The sequence below is a fragment of the Lonchura striata genome, chromosome 12 (assembly GCF_046129695.1).
Source record: "Lonchura striata isolate bLonStr1 chromosome 12, bLonStr1.mat, whole genome shotgun sequence".
In the NCBI taxonomy this organism is placed as follows: Eukaryota; Metazoa; Chordata; class Aves; order Passeriformes; family Estrildidae; genus Lonchura; species Lonchura striata.
Genome location: NC_134614.1, coordinates 14,616,234 through 14,630,285, shown reverse-complemented (window position 1 = coordinate 14,630,285; position 14,052 = coordinate 14,616,234). Strand labels below are relative to the sequence as shown.

Genomic DNA, 14,052 nt, shown 5'->3' with positions numbered 1-14,052 from the left:
ATATGACTCAAACATAATTATATCCGAAGTGCCCTTTTTTCACACAAGGAGGAAAGTAAACTGCAAACAAGGCGGGCATGAGAAAGTATATATTAAAAAAGAGCTTTTTTCAGGTTCTCGTGCACCTTCACTACAGATTATTTATGAGCATCCTTAGGCATCCAGCAGAATTTCATGTATTCAAGAACTGAAACATGGTACAAACAGTGGGATATGAATGCAGCAGGCAACTCAACAGCATGTGAGCAACAAACTCAGTCTCTACTCATGGCCATGCAAACTGTTAACAAAGCCACAATAAAAATATCTGAAAACATTACATTGCACTGAAGCTCATCTTCTTTACCTTAGGTGGAAGGTTCATATAAACACCATTTCCCTACAATGGGGATATGCATCACAAATTTGAACACAGCATAGACTGATGTAGTGTTGTCCCCAAAGCAATCTGCAAGGCTTGGGTATTAGTAAGGACAGAAGTTAAAACAACACACTGAAGACACTGCTTGCTCTGACAGTGAGGCTGATACTGTAATAAAGCACTAGCTCTTCAGAAGAACGTATACCCCCACCAACACAAAAAACATGACAAGTCAAATCTCAAAGAGAAATCAAAATTTATTTAAAACAACAAAAACAAGACAGTGCTACTGCCAATATAGAAAAAAAATTAAGAATTATTTTACTGAATGTGACAAGGCAGACAATTTACAGCAGTTTACATTAATTCTGAGATCAGGTGGGGTTTTACACTGTTTCAATTGACTACATGTACTTTCTGCAAGATGAACTGATTCCCCTTCCCTTCCCCTTTTCAAAAGAACAGACAAAAATACCCTATAAAAAACATATACAGAATTTTGAGACATGATTGAAACATGAACCACTGCCCCAAAGTCTGGAACTTTACAAGAAAGTCAAGTCCTTTGTTGCTTCAACCAACTCTCAACGGGGGAGCTACAAGCACAACGCCATCCCCTCTGACAAAGAGCATCGGAATATTCCTCTTGGTAGACTATGAAGAAGGAAAGAAAAGTTTACATTTACAAAATATTCATTTCAATCATAGAAAACACCTGAAACAACTCCAGCAAACACTCAATGTTCTCGCATGCTGAACGGATCAATAAAATTAACACCAAGTCTCTAGATATCCTGTGTGCTTTCATATCAGTTTGTCCAAATCCTGTTAGAGCTTGGCTTGAAAAACAGTCAGCAATAAACTACTTTAACAATATAACACAGTGTAGTTTTAAATAAAAAAATATGTCAGGATAAATTAACTCCTTTTTTAGGTCTTACTTTATAAATCTCTTCATAGGTTTCTTCATCAATCTCTATTGTAGTCACAGTTTCTTCTACATCACCCAAAATCATATTTAAGTGCTGATCGTATGCCTGTAGAAAGTAAGTTTAGTTTACCATGTTTCCCAAAATTCAAACATGAGTTTCTTAAAATGAGAATTTTAGCAAGACTTTGAGACATAGTTTTGTCTGATTTTGACCAAAACATAGTACTATCATTCTAGTTCCAGCTCAACACAAACATAAACAAACGAGAACTTTGCAGCAGAAAAAAGAAGGTACAACATTTGCATTTACTGCAACACTTGCAGGAAATAGCTCTGAAGCATTCTGTGAGAGCATTTACAAGACCTCAGAGACAGACAGACTTTGTTAACATTAAACCAGCTATACACTGCTGCCAGTCCAGCCTCCTGGAATTGATTGCCTGGGGGCAACTTACAGGGTTTGAAAGCTGCTTCTCGTACAGTGCTACAAAACCTTATACTCATGTTCCAAAATCCTTAAAAAGCATGTTGCAAACTACATGTCCCTCATGGATCTCTCATTATCTGTGTGCTTCCAAAGGAGTTGAGGCCCAGTTAACTCATGGGGCAACTGGTTCTCCTCCCAGCAGGGCACAGCACTCAGGGAGGCTGACTGACTTACAGAAAGCAAAAATCTGAGAATGCAGCTGAGCACCTGTCCCATCACACCTCCCAGGGTGTGCCTTAAGGGATTCTTGTTTGATAATAATGACCTCAGTCTAGAAGAGGCCTCAGGGTACATCATATGAAGAGGCCTGCAGCATTATTGCTTATTTCACAGACAGAGAAATGGAAGCCAAAAGCAGTGAAATTTGTTGCTTGGTATCATTCAGGAGACAAGAAGAACAAAATACATCTCTTGATTTTCTAGGGAAGCAGTTAATAGCTGACAAAGCACTGAGGAAATGAGATTTTTCCACCAATCACATTACAGTTCTGGTAACTAAGACAATTCTTAACCTACTTTCTCCAACCACTTCTGCACTTTCAACCAGGAAATGCAATTACTCATGTTTTAAAACTAACTTTTTCAACAACCAGTGGAATATTACAGGTAAACTTGTTTAACAGACTGTTGTACATAAAGAAAGGCTGCACAGTGCTTAGCTGGATGAGCATGACAATGTTGTGAAAGTTTTACTTACATGTAATCTGCCTCTAAGCTCTCTGTCATTCCTCATTTTGACATAGATTCGCTCATCTAGACTGAGTCTGATGAGATCAAGTGGCTCCTCTACAGTATTTGTTGTTTGTTGCTAAAAAAAAAAAGCAGCATTATTTGTACAGAAGAAGCCTGTCAGCTTTTCCACTCCTCAATGTGCGACACAGAAAACAAAGGAGTGAAAACACAGATGCAAATAATTCAAATTACTCCATGACATGTTAGAGAACCTGAGTGCTGCTGATTTACCACTCCACTGACACTCCGCAGCCCTGAGCAATGCGAGTCAAAATATTTCATTTTAGCCTGCAGCAAATCATTCTTTACACACAGGGGGACTGGAACTGGATGATCTTTAGGACATCACAAAAACCATTCTATAAGCAGTGAACTGTTTTTCCTACCGGCAGCCACAGTTTACACTGCAGGAACCAGCAGCATAGCTGTGCCGTGGCACGGCACAGCTGAACCAGCCGAACCCACGCTGCCTGCGGTGCCGGCACAGGGAGTTACCTGGGCACACCCAGGGGGCTCTCGTGTGCCGGGGTACATCCCGGGGGATCTCGGGTGCCCCGGGCACACCCCGGGGGCATCCCTCGGGTGCCCCGGGCACACCCCGGGGGCATCCCTCGGGTGCCCCGGGCACACCCCGGGGGCATCCCTCGGGTGCCCCGGGCACACCCCGGGGGCATCCCTCGGGTGCCCCGGGCACACCCCGGGGCGATCCCTCGGGTGCCCCGGGCACACCCCGGGGCGATCCCTCGGGTGCCCCGGGCACACCCTGGGGGCTCTCGGGTGCCCCGGGCACACCCGGGGGGATCTCTCGGGTGCCCCGGGCACACCCCGGGGGGATCCCTCGGGTGCCCCGGGCACACCCCGGGGGGATCCCTCGGGTGCCCCGGGCACACCCCGGGGGGATCCCTCGGGTGCCCCGGGCACACCCCGGGGGGATCCCTCGGGTGCCCCGGGCACACCCCGGGGGGATCCCTCGGGTGCCCCGGGCACACCCCGGGGGCATCCCTCGGGTGCCGGGGCACACCCCGGGGGGATCCCTCGGGTGCCCCGGGCACACCCCGGGGGGATCCCTCGGGTGCCCCGGGCACACCCCGGGGGGATCCCTCGGGTGCCCCGGGCACACCCCGGGGGGATCCCTCGGGTGCCCCGGGCACACCCCGGGGGATCCCTCGGGTGCCCCGGGCACACCCCGGGGGGATCCCTCGGGTGCCCCGGGCACACCCCGGGGGATCCCTCGGGTGCCCCGGGCACACCCCGGGGCGATCCCTCGGGTGCCCCGGGCACACCCCGGGGGGATCCCTCGGGTGCCCCGGGCACACGCTGCCCCCCACACTCACCGCGGCCAGGCCGGGCCCCGAGGCTGCCGTGAAACCCCAGCACCCAGCGGCCTGAGGCCCCTTGCTGGGCGAAAGGCGCACTTCGAGAATCACAATTTAAAAAAAGTGTGACGACCTCCTCCACATCTTCCATACACATCCCGTATTTCCCTTCTAGCTGCCCCCGTCCTTCAGAGCCCGGGGCACTGCCCTCGGCGGCTTTCCCCCTTCCCCTCCGCGGGCAGTGCGGGGTCGGCGGGCCTGCAGCGAGCCCTGCCCGCGGCCCGGCAGCGGCGCAAGCTCGGAGCCGGCACGGAGAGCTCCCGGGCTGCCCAGAGCTGCCTCCCCTGCGGCCCGAGGGAGCCCAGAGCGCTCACCTGGTCCACCTCATCCGCCATCATTCAACGCGCCTCCCGCGCCCGCCCGCGAGACTTTATGGCCCGGCCCCTTCCTTCCCTCCCCTTCCCTTCCCTCGCCTTGCCCGCCGCGCCCTCCGCGGGGCGGGCCGGCCCGCGCCATGGCCAGGAAGCGCCGAGCGCCGCCCCGGCCCGCCGCCGCCAGCAAGAGGCGCTCCGGGCGGCCGCCGGAGGACGAGCCGGAGGAGGGTGAGGAGGGTGAGGAGGGTGAGTGCGGCACGGAGGCCGCGGCGGGCCGGAGCTGCGCCGCCGCCGCGGCTCGGGCCGCTCCAGCCGCGGGGTCGGCTCGGGAAGGACGGGCGCGCCGGCCTGGAGGAAGATGGATGTTATCGCTGCGTTATCCAGGCGTTAAACCCGCGTGTGACTCGTCCCCCACGCTGCCAAAGGCTGAGCAGCCCGTGCGGGGCTGTTTCATCTCGGCCGTGCTCTCCTGAGCAGCGGCATGCGAGAATAACTTGTTATGAGTGGCAAGCACGATGCTTGGTTTTCCGCCGATTCCATCGGTAGGACTGTAGGAATCTTTAGGTACTTCTTGTGAGTTATGTAGGTATTTCTCTCCAACAAGTCTCACTGTTCAAATCCTGCTTGTTTGTAAACAAACAATGACATGCTCAGCATTGTGATTGCTCGCATTCTTCTGAAGCTGCCTCTAATGAAGGCCATGGAGATATTGTTTCAGATGGCCATGGAGATGAAACTCTGTCCTCTAACATTAATCTTCATTTCTTTTGTCATTTGCAGATGATTTTGAAGAGAAAAAGCCCAGTATAAAAAAGACCTCAAAAGCTCCAGCTAGGAAAAAGGGAGATGATTGTGATACTGAAGTTTCCAACTCAGCAAAAACTTCCAAACTTTCAAAACAAGAAGAGGCAAAATCACAAATAAAAGAAAGTAAAAAGAATGCTAGAAATAAAGATAATTCTATCAAAGAAGAAACATGCAGGTAAATTTATTTATCACTCAAGTCTATAGGACCTTTTTCTTACTTCTTTCTGTGGTTTGATGGTCAAATACTCAATCGGTTGTTACTGATGCAGAGATCATGCTTGATTTGTTTCTCTATTTTTAGTCTTTGATAAACAAGCACCTGTGTTTCCTGGTGCTACCACTGTTTTGTGATTTTAACAGTGACTCACTGAAGCATCCTCAGACGGAGATAAAATTAAAGACAGAATCTCCTGTTAAAAAAGAAATGGATGAAGACAATACTGACAACAATGATGATGATGATGAAAGTGAAGATGAATGGGAGGATGTGGAAGGTAACAATTGCATATTTTTTCATGTTAAGCACTTTTTTTAAGAGCCTGTATATCACAATGATTCCTCAACAGCAGGTGACCAACATCCCACAGTAATTTCAATTAACTTAGCACACACAGTGTTATGGAAGATCCAGGAGCTGGTAGTTACTGGATGTGTTCTGTTTGAAGGTTGTTTGAACACTTGAGAAGGAAAATGTAGGTTCTTATCCAATCACCAGTCCTCCCTGGGAATCTATTCCATGTTTACTTATAATTTAGTGTTTTATTTTTACAGAACTTCAGGAGCCTCCAGATAAGTTAGAAGAAGCTACTGTTCTTCCATCAGTGGGGCTGCCAAGCAATCCTGTCGAGATAGAGATTGAAACCCCAGAGCAGGTGAAGAAAAGAGAGAGGAGGTAAGAACAAGGAGGTGGTGGAGGGCTGCTAAAGGCTGAAGTTAAAAATACCCTAAGTCTTGGCTGTCACTGACTTGCTGCGTTCATTCAGGGTGAAAATCCCCACGTGGTTCAGACCAGTGAGCTGGAATAATGCAGGGCTATGGGATGAACAGTTTACACACTGACTGTTCTACCAAAAATCTTCAGTGGAAGTTGGCAGGAATGGAGGAGGCTTTTCAGCTTCCTCGAAAATCAAGTGTGTAACTTCATTGTGTTTTACTGTCTCCGTTTCCAGTGAAGGGACAGCAGGAAGTCTCTGCGAGGACAGCTGTGGGTGAATGACATTGTGTTACTGCAAAACCTTAACAACCTGTTCACATAACCAATCACTAAACCTTTCCTTAAGTGTGCATGGAAGATGGCCCAGTTCAGAAATCAAGAAAGGCAGGTCCACAGAAAACCCACAACATCCCTTTCTTTTGTAATCTTCTGCAGAGAAAAAAGAAAAGCTGAGTTTGAGATGTACCTTCGGAGAATGATGAAACGTTTCAGCAAGGAGGTTCGTGAGGACACACATAAGGTATTTGTCACAGAGAACCATGGCAGAGAAGAAATTGAGCATAAAGGTGTCTGAACTGATTTGTAATCAAAATAAGCTATTTTTTAAATAGTTAGAAAGGCTAGAAGTGACAAAATAAAGAGGCTGTCGTCCTGACAGATGCTCATTAAGGTTCCTCTTAAACTGTGAACTGGAAACATCAGTACCTGTGTTAGTAAAATTCTAACTCAAAGCATATGTGAGTAGGATGTATATGTCTCCATAGAGGGATATTGTCTCATTCTGTTGGGATTAAACTGTCAGCCATGTAGAGCAGGAGACACTTGCAAAGACTTTAGTGCTTTGCTGTCTTCTGAAGACAGCACTGAGTCTTGGGAGGCATTATTGCCACCTCTCTCTGTTAAAAGGAGCAGTGAAGTATTCCTTGTCTTTACCATGAGCAGTAGTTCCAATAAGGAAAATCTCTTGTGAACTCACTTTCAAACTCTTCTCTCTCAGGTTCACTTGCTGTGTTTACTAGCAAATGGTTTCTACAGGAACAGGATCTGCAGCCAGCCAGATCTCCTCGCCATCGCTCTGTCCATCATCCCCACCCGCTTCACCCAAGTGCCCACAGGCCAAGTGGGCCTTGTCTACCTTTCCAACCTGGTGAAATGGTAAAGCTCTTCTGATGGTGCTGTCACATAGAATGTAGAGCGAGAGTTCTGGGAGAGGGGTAACTGTAACTAGCAATTTTCTGTGGGTTTTTAAAATTTTATCTGCAAGGGTGAGAGGGGCTGTCCTTTTTAGAGAAGGAGAGGGTGAACTCAGAAGTTTAAGAATACAGTCACAAACACTGGATAATAAGCAGGTGTCTTGTATTTCAGGTTTGTTGGAACCTTCACTGTCAATGATGAGCTTTCCACTGAAAAAGGAGAGCCCCTTCAGGCAACACTGGAGAGGAGGTTTGCCATCTATGCTGCACAGGATGATGAGGAGCTTGTTCATGTAAGAGACTGGGAAGTGCAGGGCTGGTTGGTGAGTTTGGATGCTGTGTGTCAGGTCATACACAAGTGGTGGAAGGGGTGGATTTGAAGAAGGCAGATCGGTGACTTAAATGATTCTCTAGCTTTTTATTTTCTTGCATTTTTATCTCAAGAGCTCCTGTGATTAAAGTACTCAATCTGTTTTGCAGATATTTTTAATTATTCTGAGAGCATTACAGCTGCTGTGTCGTCTCGTGCTGTCTTTTCAGCCTATTCCTCTCAAGGAGACAAGACCAAAGGTAGATTTTGTTGTTTGTGTAGAATAAGGAATAGGTCATTGATTTAGTAGGATTAAAAAAACTTTATTCCTATTACAGCTTATAGTGAATTGTTTACTGCATGAACCAGGGTTCTGTCTACATTGCAGAAAATGCACACCCTTAATTTTTAATTTTCTTCTTTAAAAAAGCCACTCATTTCTGTGTTTCAGCAAAGATTTCTTAACATTTCAGTGGGTTTACATTTCTTAAAACTTAGATGGCAACTCTTACTGCATGAATACACCTCTATTCAGCCAGTTGCCTGAAGTTTTCAAGTGAGTTGATTGTACCCGTGAACCTTTGGTCTGCATGAACCTTGGGCTGATTTTAGTCTTTTTTTTTTACCATGTTCTTAGCTGTGGTCATAAAAATGACCTGGCCTGTTTCCCTGTAGGCAAAGAGCTCATCCAAGAGGCTGTCTCACAGCAGCACCCATGAGGGACGGGAGAGTTCTGCCACAACACCCAAAGCTGTGGCAAAAACATGCCCCTGCAAAAAAGCCAAGCAGGATGAGAAATCCTCAGAGAGCAAAGAAAGCAACAAGGAGCCAAAGAAACCCAAAACTGCCCAGACTGGAAGGACACATAAATCAAAGCTGACTAAAGGTAGCCAGGAACAGAAGGGATCAAATAATGAGACCAGTTCAGCAGAAAAAGATGTGCCAGTCAGGCCCAAGAACGACCGCCGGAGACGAGTGGCCTCCAAAGTGTGTTACAAGGAAGAGAGTGGAAGTGATGAGGGCAGTGCTTCAGACTTTGAGGTTTCAGAGGAGGAGAGTGATCTCTCTGATGAGGATTTTGAAACTGTCCCTAAGAGGCGGAGAAGTTCACAGGCCTCCCAGAATTCAAAGCTGACAACTGTAAAAAGGTCAAAAACTGAGACTTCAGAAACAAGGCAAGCAGAAAATTCGCATGGAGCTGAGACTAAACCAGCAAAAAGTACAACTCCAGCCTTGCCTCAAGCACAGAGAAAGAGAAACAAAATCATTTCTAGTGATGAGGATGATGGACAGCAGGAGGTGAGGAGAGCAATGGGCACAGACCAGTGGCTGGAGGTTTTCCTTGAGCCTGAGGACAAGTGGGTTTGTGTAGACTGTGTTCATGGCAATGTGGGCCAGCCCCAGCTGTGCTTTGCACATGCCACAAAGCCGCTTTTCTACGTTGTGGGGTTTGACAACGATGGGAGTGTCAGGGATGTGACACAAAGATACGATCCAGTGTGGATGACCTCAACAAGGAAGAGCCGTGTGGACGCAGAGTGGTGGGAGGAGACACTGCAGCCATATGAAAGTCCCTATGTGGAGAGAGACAAGAAGGAAGAAAATGAGGTAAATCACACTAGGTTGTTCAGGACACGTAGTGCCAGGAGTCCAGTCCCTGGGTTCTCATTCAGGCAAAAACATTAGAAATCTCTTACCGTGAGGAAGAAGGTTTGTGTTTGAACTTGAAATGTTAAGATTGAACATAAAGAGACTATGCAGTGGTAAATTGAAATAATATGAAATTATGGAGGTTGTTCAGACAAGTTTGCATAACTTGTGCTGGAAACTGGTGAGGTTTGTGTAGTGTTTAGCGTTACTCTTCTTGGAGAGAGTTTTTAAAATACATAAGTCATACTAAGTCATACTAAGTCATTATTTCCAGCAAGAGTATTTTGGCCTGTTGGCTCATCTGCTAAGTTTCTGGTGTTTTTTCCTTTGGTTCGTATTATAGTCATTCTTATTTTCTTACAAAGGATAGTGAAAAAGTTAAGAAATTACTCTTTTCTGTATAATTCTTACAGTTTCAAGTGAAGCTTCAAGATCAACCTCTACCAACAGCAATTGGAGAATACAAAAACCACCCTCTCTATGCACTGAAGAGGCACCTCTTGAAATACCAGGCCATCTATCCCGAGTCAGCTGCTATCTTGGGGTACTGCAGGGGAGAGGCTGTCTACTCCAGGTGAGTTGTGCACTTACTGTCACCTGTATCTGTGATCTTTGTAACAAACTGGAGAGTTAATTTGCATAACAAACTGGAGAGTTAATTTGAATGATGGTATCAGCAGTAGTCTTAGGCCACATGCATAAACAGGTGAGGCATTTAGCTGCCTGACAGCATTTGTGTATCACTAAGATACAGCTTTTTTTATTATTCCTAATATGATAAGTTTATTGTGGATCTGTTATGGATGACTTGAAAACTCTTACATTTGCTTCTTTCTGGCCTTTTCAGAGACTGCATACACACTCTGCACTCCAGGGACACTTGGCTGAAGCAAGCTCGAGTGGTGAGGATTGGAGAAGTGCCTTACAAGGTAAGAGAGTTCGACTTCCTCCTATGCAATCCATCTGTCTTCTAAAGCTCAAGGTCAATTCTGTTTTGGTTTTTGTCTTCTGCTTTGTCAACAGATGTAGATTTAACACTTGCTTGCATGGTTTGTGATAGCTGTACTGTCCACCTGCTGTGCCTATAGATCCTACATCCTGCCCAAAGCCCAGCTTTGTTTTTTTCCCACCCCAAGAGTATCTGGCAGAACTGCTTCATTTTCACCTTCTCCAGAGGCACCCCAATGTTTGATGTGCACTGTTGGATCCCTGCCTGTTGCATACAGGTGCCATGGGTTGTCATTTATACGCAATGGATATTGAAGCTAGGAAGTAGCATTTCTGCTCTCCCAGAACCTTCTCCTTTGGTGTCCTAGGAAAACCTCAAACCACTGTCAGCTGCTTGTGCTGTTACAGGCCTGGTTGTTGTATTTGCAGATGGTGAGAGGATTTTCCAACCGGGCGAGGAAGGCGCGCCTGGCAGAGCCGGCGAACCGGGACCAGGAGGACCTGGCGCTGTTTGGCCGCTGGCAGACAGAGGAGTATCAGCCTCCCATAGCAGTGGATGGAAAGGTAGCTGGGAAAGCAGAGGGCTGGTCTAAAGGAAGGGGTTTGTGTGGAGTTCTGGGCTTTGTTTTTCCAGAAGTTGTATGCTTCAGACGTGAGATCAGTCAGTAATATATGGATTCAGGATTAAGAGTTGAGAGGTCAATGTTCACAGGAGGAAATAGTCAAAACTTTACTGAGCCTTTCTTTCACAAGTACTCACAAGGTAATGAGAGCAGACTTCTAAAGCCAACATTTTGCTGATCTGATCTTCCTATCCCATGTTTTGCCTTGCTAATTATCTGCATTTCAGCCTGAGTAACAAAGCTTTGGCAGAGGACATAGCTAGGAGATAACCATGCAGCTAAAATCTAGGCTTTTACCTTGTCATGTGAATACTAATTGAATACTGGAGTGGAATATAGCAGGTCAGGAGGGGAGAGTCCCTGAGTTACAGCAGGTATTTTCACCTCTCTCCAGAAAGCAGGATTATCACCATCTCTCTTTAATCTTGCCATAACAGGTCCCTCGGAATGAATATGGAAATGTCTATCTCTTCTTGCCATCCATGTTACCTGTTGGCTGTGTGCAGCTGAAACTGCCAAACCTGAACAGAGTGGCACGGAAGTTGGACATTGACTGTGCTCAAGCCATCACTGGATTTGATTTTCATGGCGGCTACTCACATCCAGTGTATGTAAAAGCTGCTTTCTTGCACCTGTCAGATGTTGAGGTCCTGCAGAATTTGTGCATCTTGTGTTGAGGGGAGCATGTGACCAGTTGTATACTTTGATCCTGTGAGACAGACAGTAGCTTTTGGGCTGGCTCAGCAGGCATTTGCTCCCTTTCTTTTGCCTCCTTATAGCTGACAGAAGATTGTGTTCTCCTTTCTAGTACTGATGGGTATGTGGTGTGTGAGGAGTATAAAGAGGTCCTTGTTGCTGCCTGGGAGAATGAACAAGCAGAAATAGAAAAGAAGGAGAAGGAGGTGAGAATTATTTTTGCACCTTCCTTATTGTAATATTTACAAACTAAATTTCATTGAAACTGGGCAGTCAAACAGGGCAGACTATGTAAGCAACGAGCACGAGGCTTTTTTGATGGTAGTTTAAAAATCTTAAAGATTTCATTTCCTATGTGTGTAAATCCATTGAAACTCAGAGTAGTAAATTTTTCTCTTTCCCATAACAATCCCCAACAGAAGCGTGAGAAAAGAGCTCTAGGGAATTGGAAGCTGCTGACAAAAGGACTTCTCATCAGAGAGAGACTGAGGCAACGCTACTCCATCAAGGTATCCTGCATTTCTATCAGTCATTTCTTTTTCTGGAGGTTATTTTAACTGTAGAAGAAAATTTCCAGACTGTAGTTGGTCTAAAGTCTTCAGCTAGTAAAAAAAGCTACACTAGAAGTTCAGTGTGGTCATGTTCATCAAAGATTTGTTACTGTTTAACAAGGAATGAATGCTTTTAATTTTTTTACTATTTTCTGTTTTCTCATATGCTTTCCTAGATTTATTCCTCTAAGCCAAACATGTAGCTAACAGGATGAGAGTGGGGCACTTTTTTAGATGTTTTAGTTGTTAATTTTTTCTGCAAGGATAAAGATGAAAAGCCTGATCTTTTTAAAACAGGTTGGTTTTATTCTTATATTGTCAAAAGTGCTTGTGTTGCAAGAATGCTTGGTGTTGAGAAATAGAAGCACTTTGGGTGGGAAGCCCAAACCAGAGCAACCAGCTTCTGTAAGGCCACTCATTATCACTGTGACCAAAGACAAGCCCTTAGAAAGGGGCAGTTACAAGTGATTCTTAGAGTGACTTTCTGATTTTCACACCTGTTTTTTCTAGACTGAGCCATCAGCACCTGAGACAGAGAAAGGAGGGGGATTCTCTTCAGATGAAGAAGGAGCTCCGAGCTCAGAGAACACAGTGGGGAACACAGCCATTTATTGGCCCCAGAATCGCCAGCAAGAGAAACAAGAAGAGATTGCAGCCAAAATGAGCAAGCGAGAAAAGAGGGGAGAAGCAGCTCAATTGTTTCCTTTTGAGAAATTGTGATGACCAGCTTTTCTTTGGTGTTTTCAGATGCAGGAAACATAGTCATGATAGAAGAATCCTTTACCACTTAGGACCTTAGGCTCTTCCTCTGCACTTTTGTTTCTGAGCTGTCAGGGACCAAACTAATTCAGTATCCAGTTTCCTTTAAGATCACAGGTATCACTTCATTATCAGATTTTTCCTTTTGTCCTTGGACTCGGGAGAAGAGCTGCACCTTCCAAGATCACTTTGCTTTGTTGGGGTTTTTGCTCTCTTCTATATCATTCAGCACTAATAATTGAGTTTCTTGAGGCACTCCTGTCATCAGCAGTCTCTTTTCCTATTTTTCTCGTTTTCATTTTTCCCTGCTTGCTCAGAACTAAAGCATCCAGCTGCTTTTTTCTGTCTGCAGAGAGGTGGCCAAAGGAATGCTGATGCCTGCTTTGATCCGTAGCTTACCCAAATCAGTGGCGAGATATAGTTCTGGCCTTTCTGGCTCAAGGGGGAAATACTTCCTTTAAGGTCTAAAAAAAAAACAACCCAAAATCAGAATATGGACATATTTGTATTTTCTAAAGAATACTTACATTTTGTAATGTAAGTTTGGCTTTTCAGCCTCTCATCTTCCTTTACTCTCAGAAATCTGGGAGTAATCTCTCAGAAATGCTGTGGAAGGGAGAAGCCCTGTCCTTGTTACAAAAATAGGGTTCAATATGCCATCTTAAGCAGTTTGAATATATATGATTACATATTTACTTCTGTTGCTTATCAAGATCTTGTTCTGGAGCACAACACTCACTGATGGAACAAAATTCACTAGAACCACAAAATTCTTGTTATCTAGTACCATAGCATTAAAAACTGTTGAGAGAGGAATATTAAAATCTATATAAGCTTTTGTTGCACTTCTGTAGTAGAAATACTGATCTGTCTTTGGCAGTATGTATCTCAAGTCGACTGACAGTCTCTTCAAAATTCAGTCATTGTTGGACATTGTCAAAGAAACTGAAATGTAAGAAAATGGCTTTCATGTATGTTCAGAAAAAAAAATCTATTTTTGTACTGTATTTGTAGATCAAAATAGAAGTTTGAAAAAAAGAGTATGTTGTCTGTTCTCAGAATGCACAAGCCTCAGAATCCCCAGTCTCCTTAAAATACAAGGGGGCTATAGCAGTCAGGTTGAGCTATCACGTTTTTCAAATGATCTTAGAGAGGCAAGAAAGTGACTGACTTCTTTGGTCAGTAATGGGGAGTAAACCCATGACAGGCTGACAGCAGTACACAGACCAGAGAGCAGCTTCCCAAAACAGAAATATCTGCAGGATAAACAAAACCCAACAATATGAAAATAGTTCTTGTGGAAGCTACAAACCACCTGGATATTACACTGTTCCTGGACATAAAGCATGCAATACTTTAATAAAAAAGCCTACAGACCAA

At 45.3% G+C, this 14,052-nt stretch overlaps 2 protein-coding genes across 4 annotated transcripts; one reads left to right on the top strand and one right to left on the bottom strand.

Moving 5' to 3' along the window:
- Positions 1-600: 600 nt before the first annotated feature.
- LSM3 (LSM3 homolog, U6 small nuclear RNA and mRNA degradation associated) lies at positions 601-4,249 on the bottom strand. Its single transcript, XM_021531970.2, has 4 exons — positions 4,202-4,249; positions 2,477-2,587; positions 1,303-1,398; positions 601-1,015 (listed from the first exon to the last, which is right to left on the bottom strand). The coding sequence occupies exons 1-4, from the start codon at positions 4,223-4,225 to the stop codon at positions 935-937; spliced, it is 312 nt and encodes a 103-aa protein (XP_021387645.2). The 5' UTR covers positions 4,226-4,249; the 3' UTR covers positions 601-934.
- Positions 4,250-4,330: 81 nt separating this feature from the next.
- On the top strand, positions 4,331-14,052 carry XPC (XPC complex subunit, DNA damage recognition and repair factor). 3 transcript variants are annotated; one of them, XM_021531587.2, is made up of 16 exons: positions 4,331-4,429; positions 4,982-5,183; positions 5,369-5,502; positions 5,780-5,900; positions 6,378-6,462; positions 6,940-7,097; positions 7,308-7,428; positions 7,616-7,705; positions 8,121-9,053; positions 9,509-9,669; positions 9,943-10,024; positions 10,473-10,607; positions 11,104-11,273; positions 11,475-11,568; positions 11,782-11,871; positions 12,424-14,052. In XM_021531587.2, exons 1-16 carry the CDS (start codon positions 4,342-4,344, stop codon positions 12,631-12,633), a joined length of 2,874 nt encoding a protein of 957 aa, XP_021387262.2. In that variant the 5' UTR covers positions 4,331-4,341; the 3' UTR covers positions 12,634-14,052. The 3 variants fall into 3 exon arrangements, with proteins under 3 accessions (XP_021387262.2, XP_021387254.3, XP_031361781.2); XM_021531579.3 differs by having other exon boundaries at positions 4,331-4,438; XM_031505921.2 differs by having other exon boundaries at positions 4,331-4,447.

What these genes read in the sequence shown, in the direction of transcription:
- LSM3 (XM_021531970.2), bottom strand. Translation starts at nt 4,225, where the DNA reads ATGATGGCGGATGAGGTGGACCAG. An exon ending in TGGCGGATGAGGTGGACCAG is followed by an intron (nt 2,588 to 4,201) that starts GTGAGCGCTCTG and finishes TTTTTTTTTTAG; the next exon opens with CAACAAACAACAAATACTGT. An exon ending in CCTATGAAGAGATTTATAAA is followed by an intron (nt 1,016 to 1,302) that starts GTAAGACCTAAA and finishes CCTTCTTCATAG; the next exon opens with TCTACCAAGAGGAATATTCC.
- XPC (XM_031505921.2), top strand. Translation starts at nt 4,342, where the DNA reads ATGGCCAGGAAGCGCCGAGCGCCGCCCCGGCCCGCCGCCGCCAGCAAG. An exon ending in TCAAGGAGACAAGACCAAAG is followed by an intron (nt 7,706 to 8,120) that starts GTAGATTTTGTT and finishes GTTTCCCTGTAG; the next exon opens with GCAAAGAGCTCATCCAAGAG. An exon ending in CCATAGCAGTGGATGGAAAG is followed by an intron (nt 10,608 to 11,103) that starts GTAGCTGGGAAA and finishes TTGCCATAACAG; the next exon opens with GTCCCTCGGAATGAATATGG.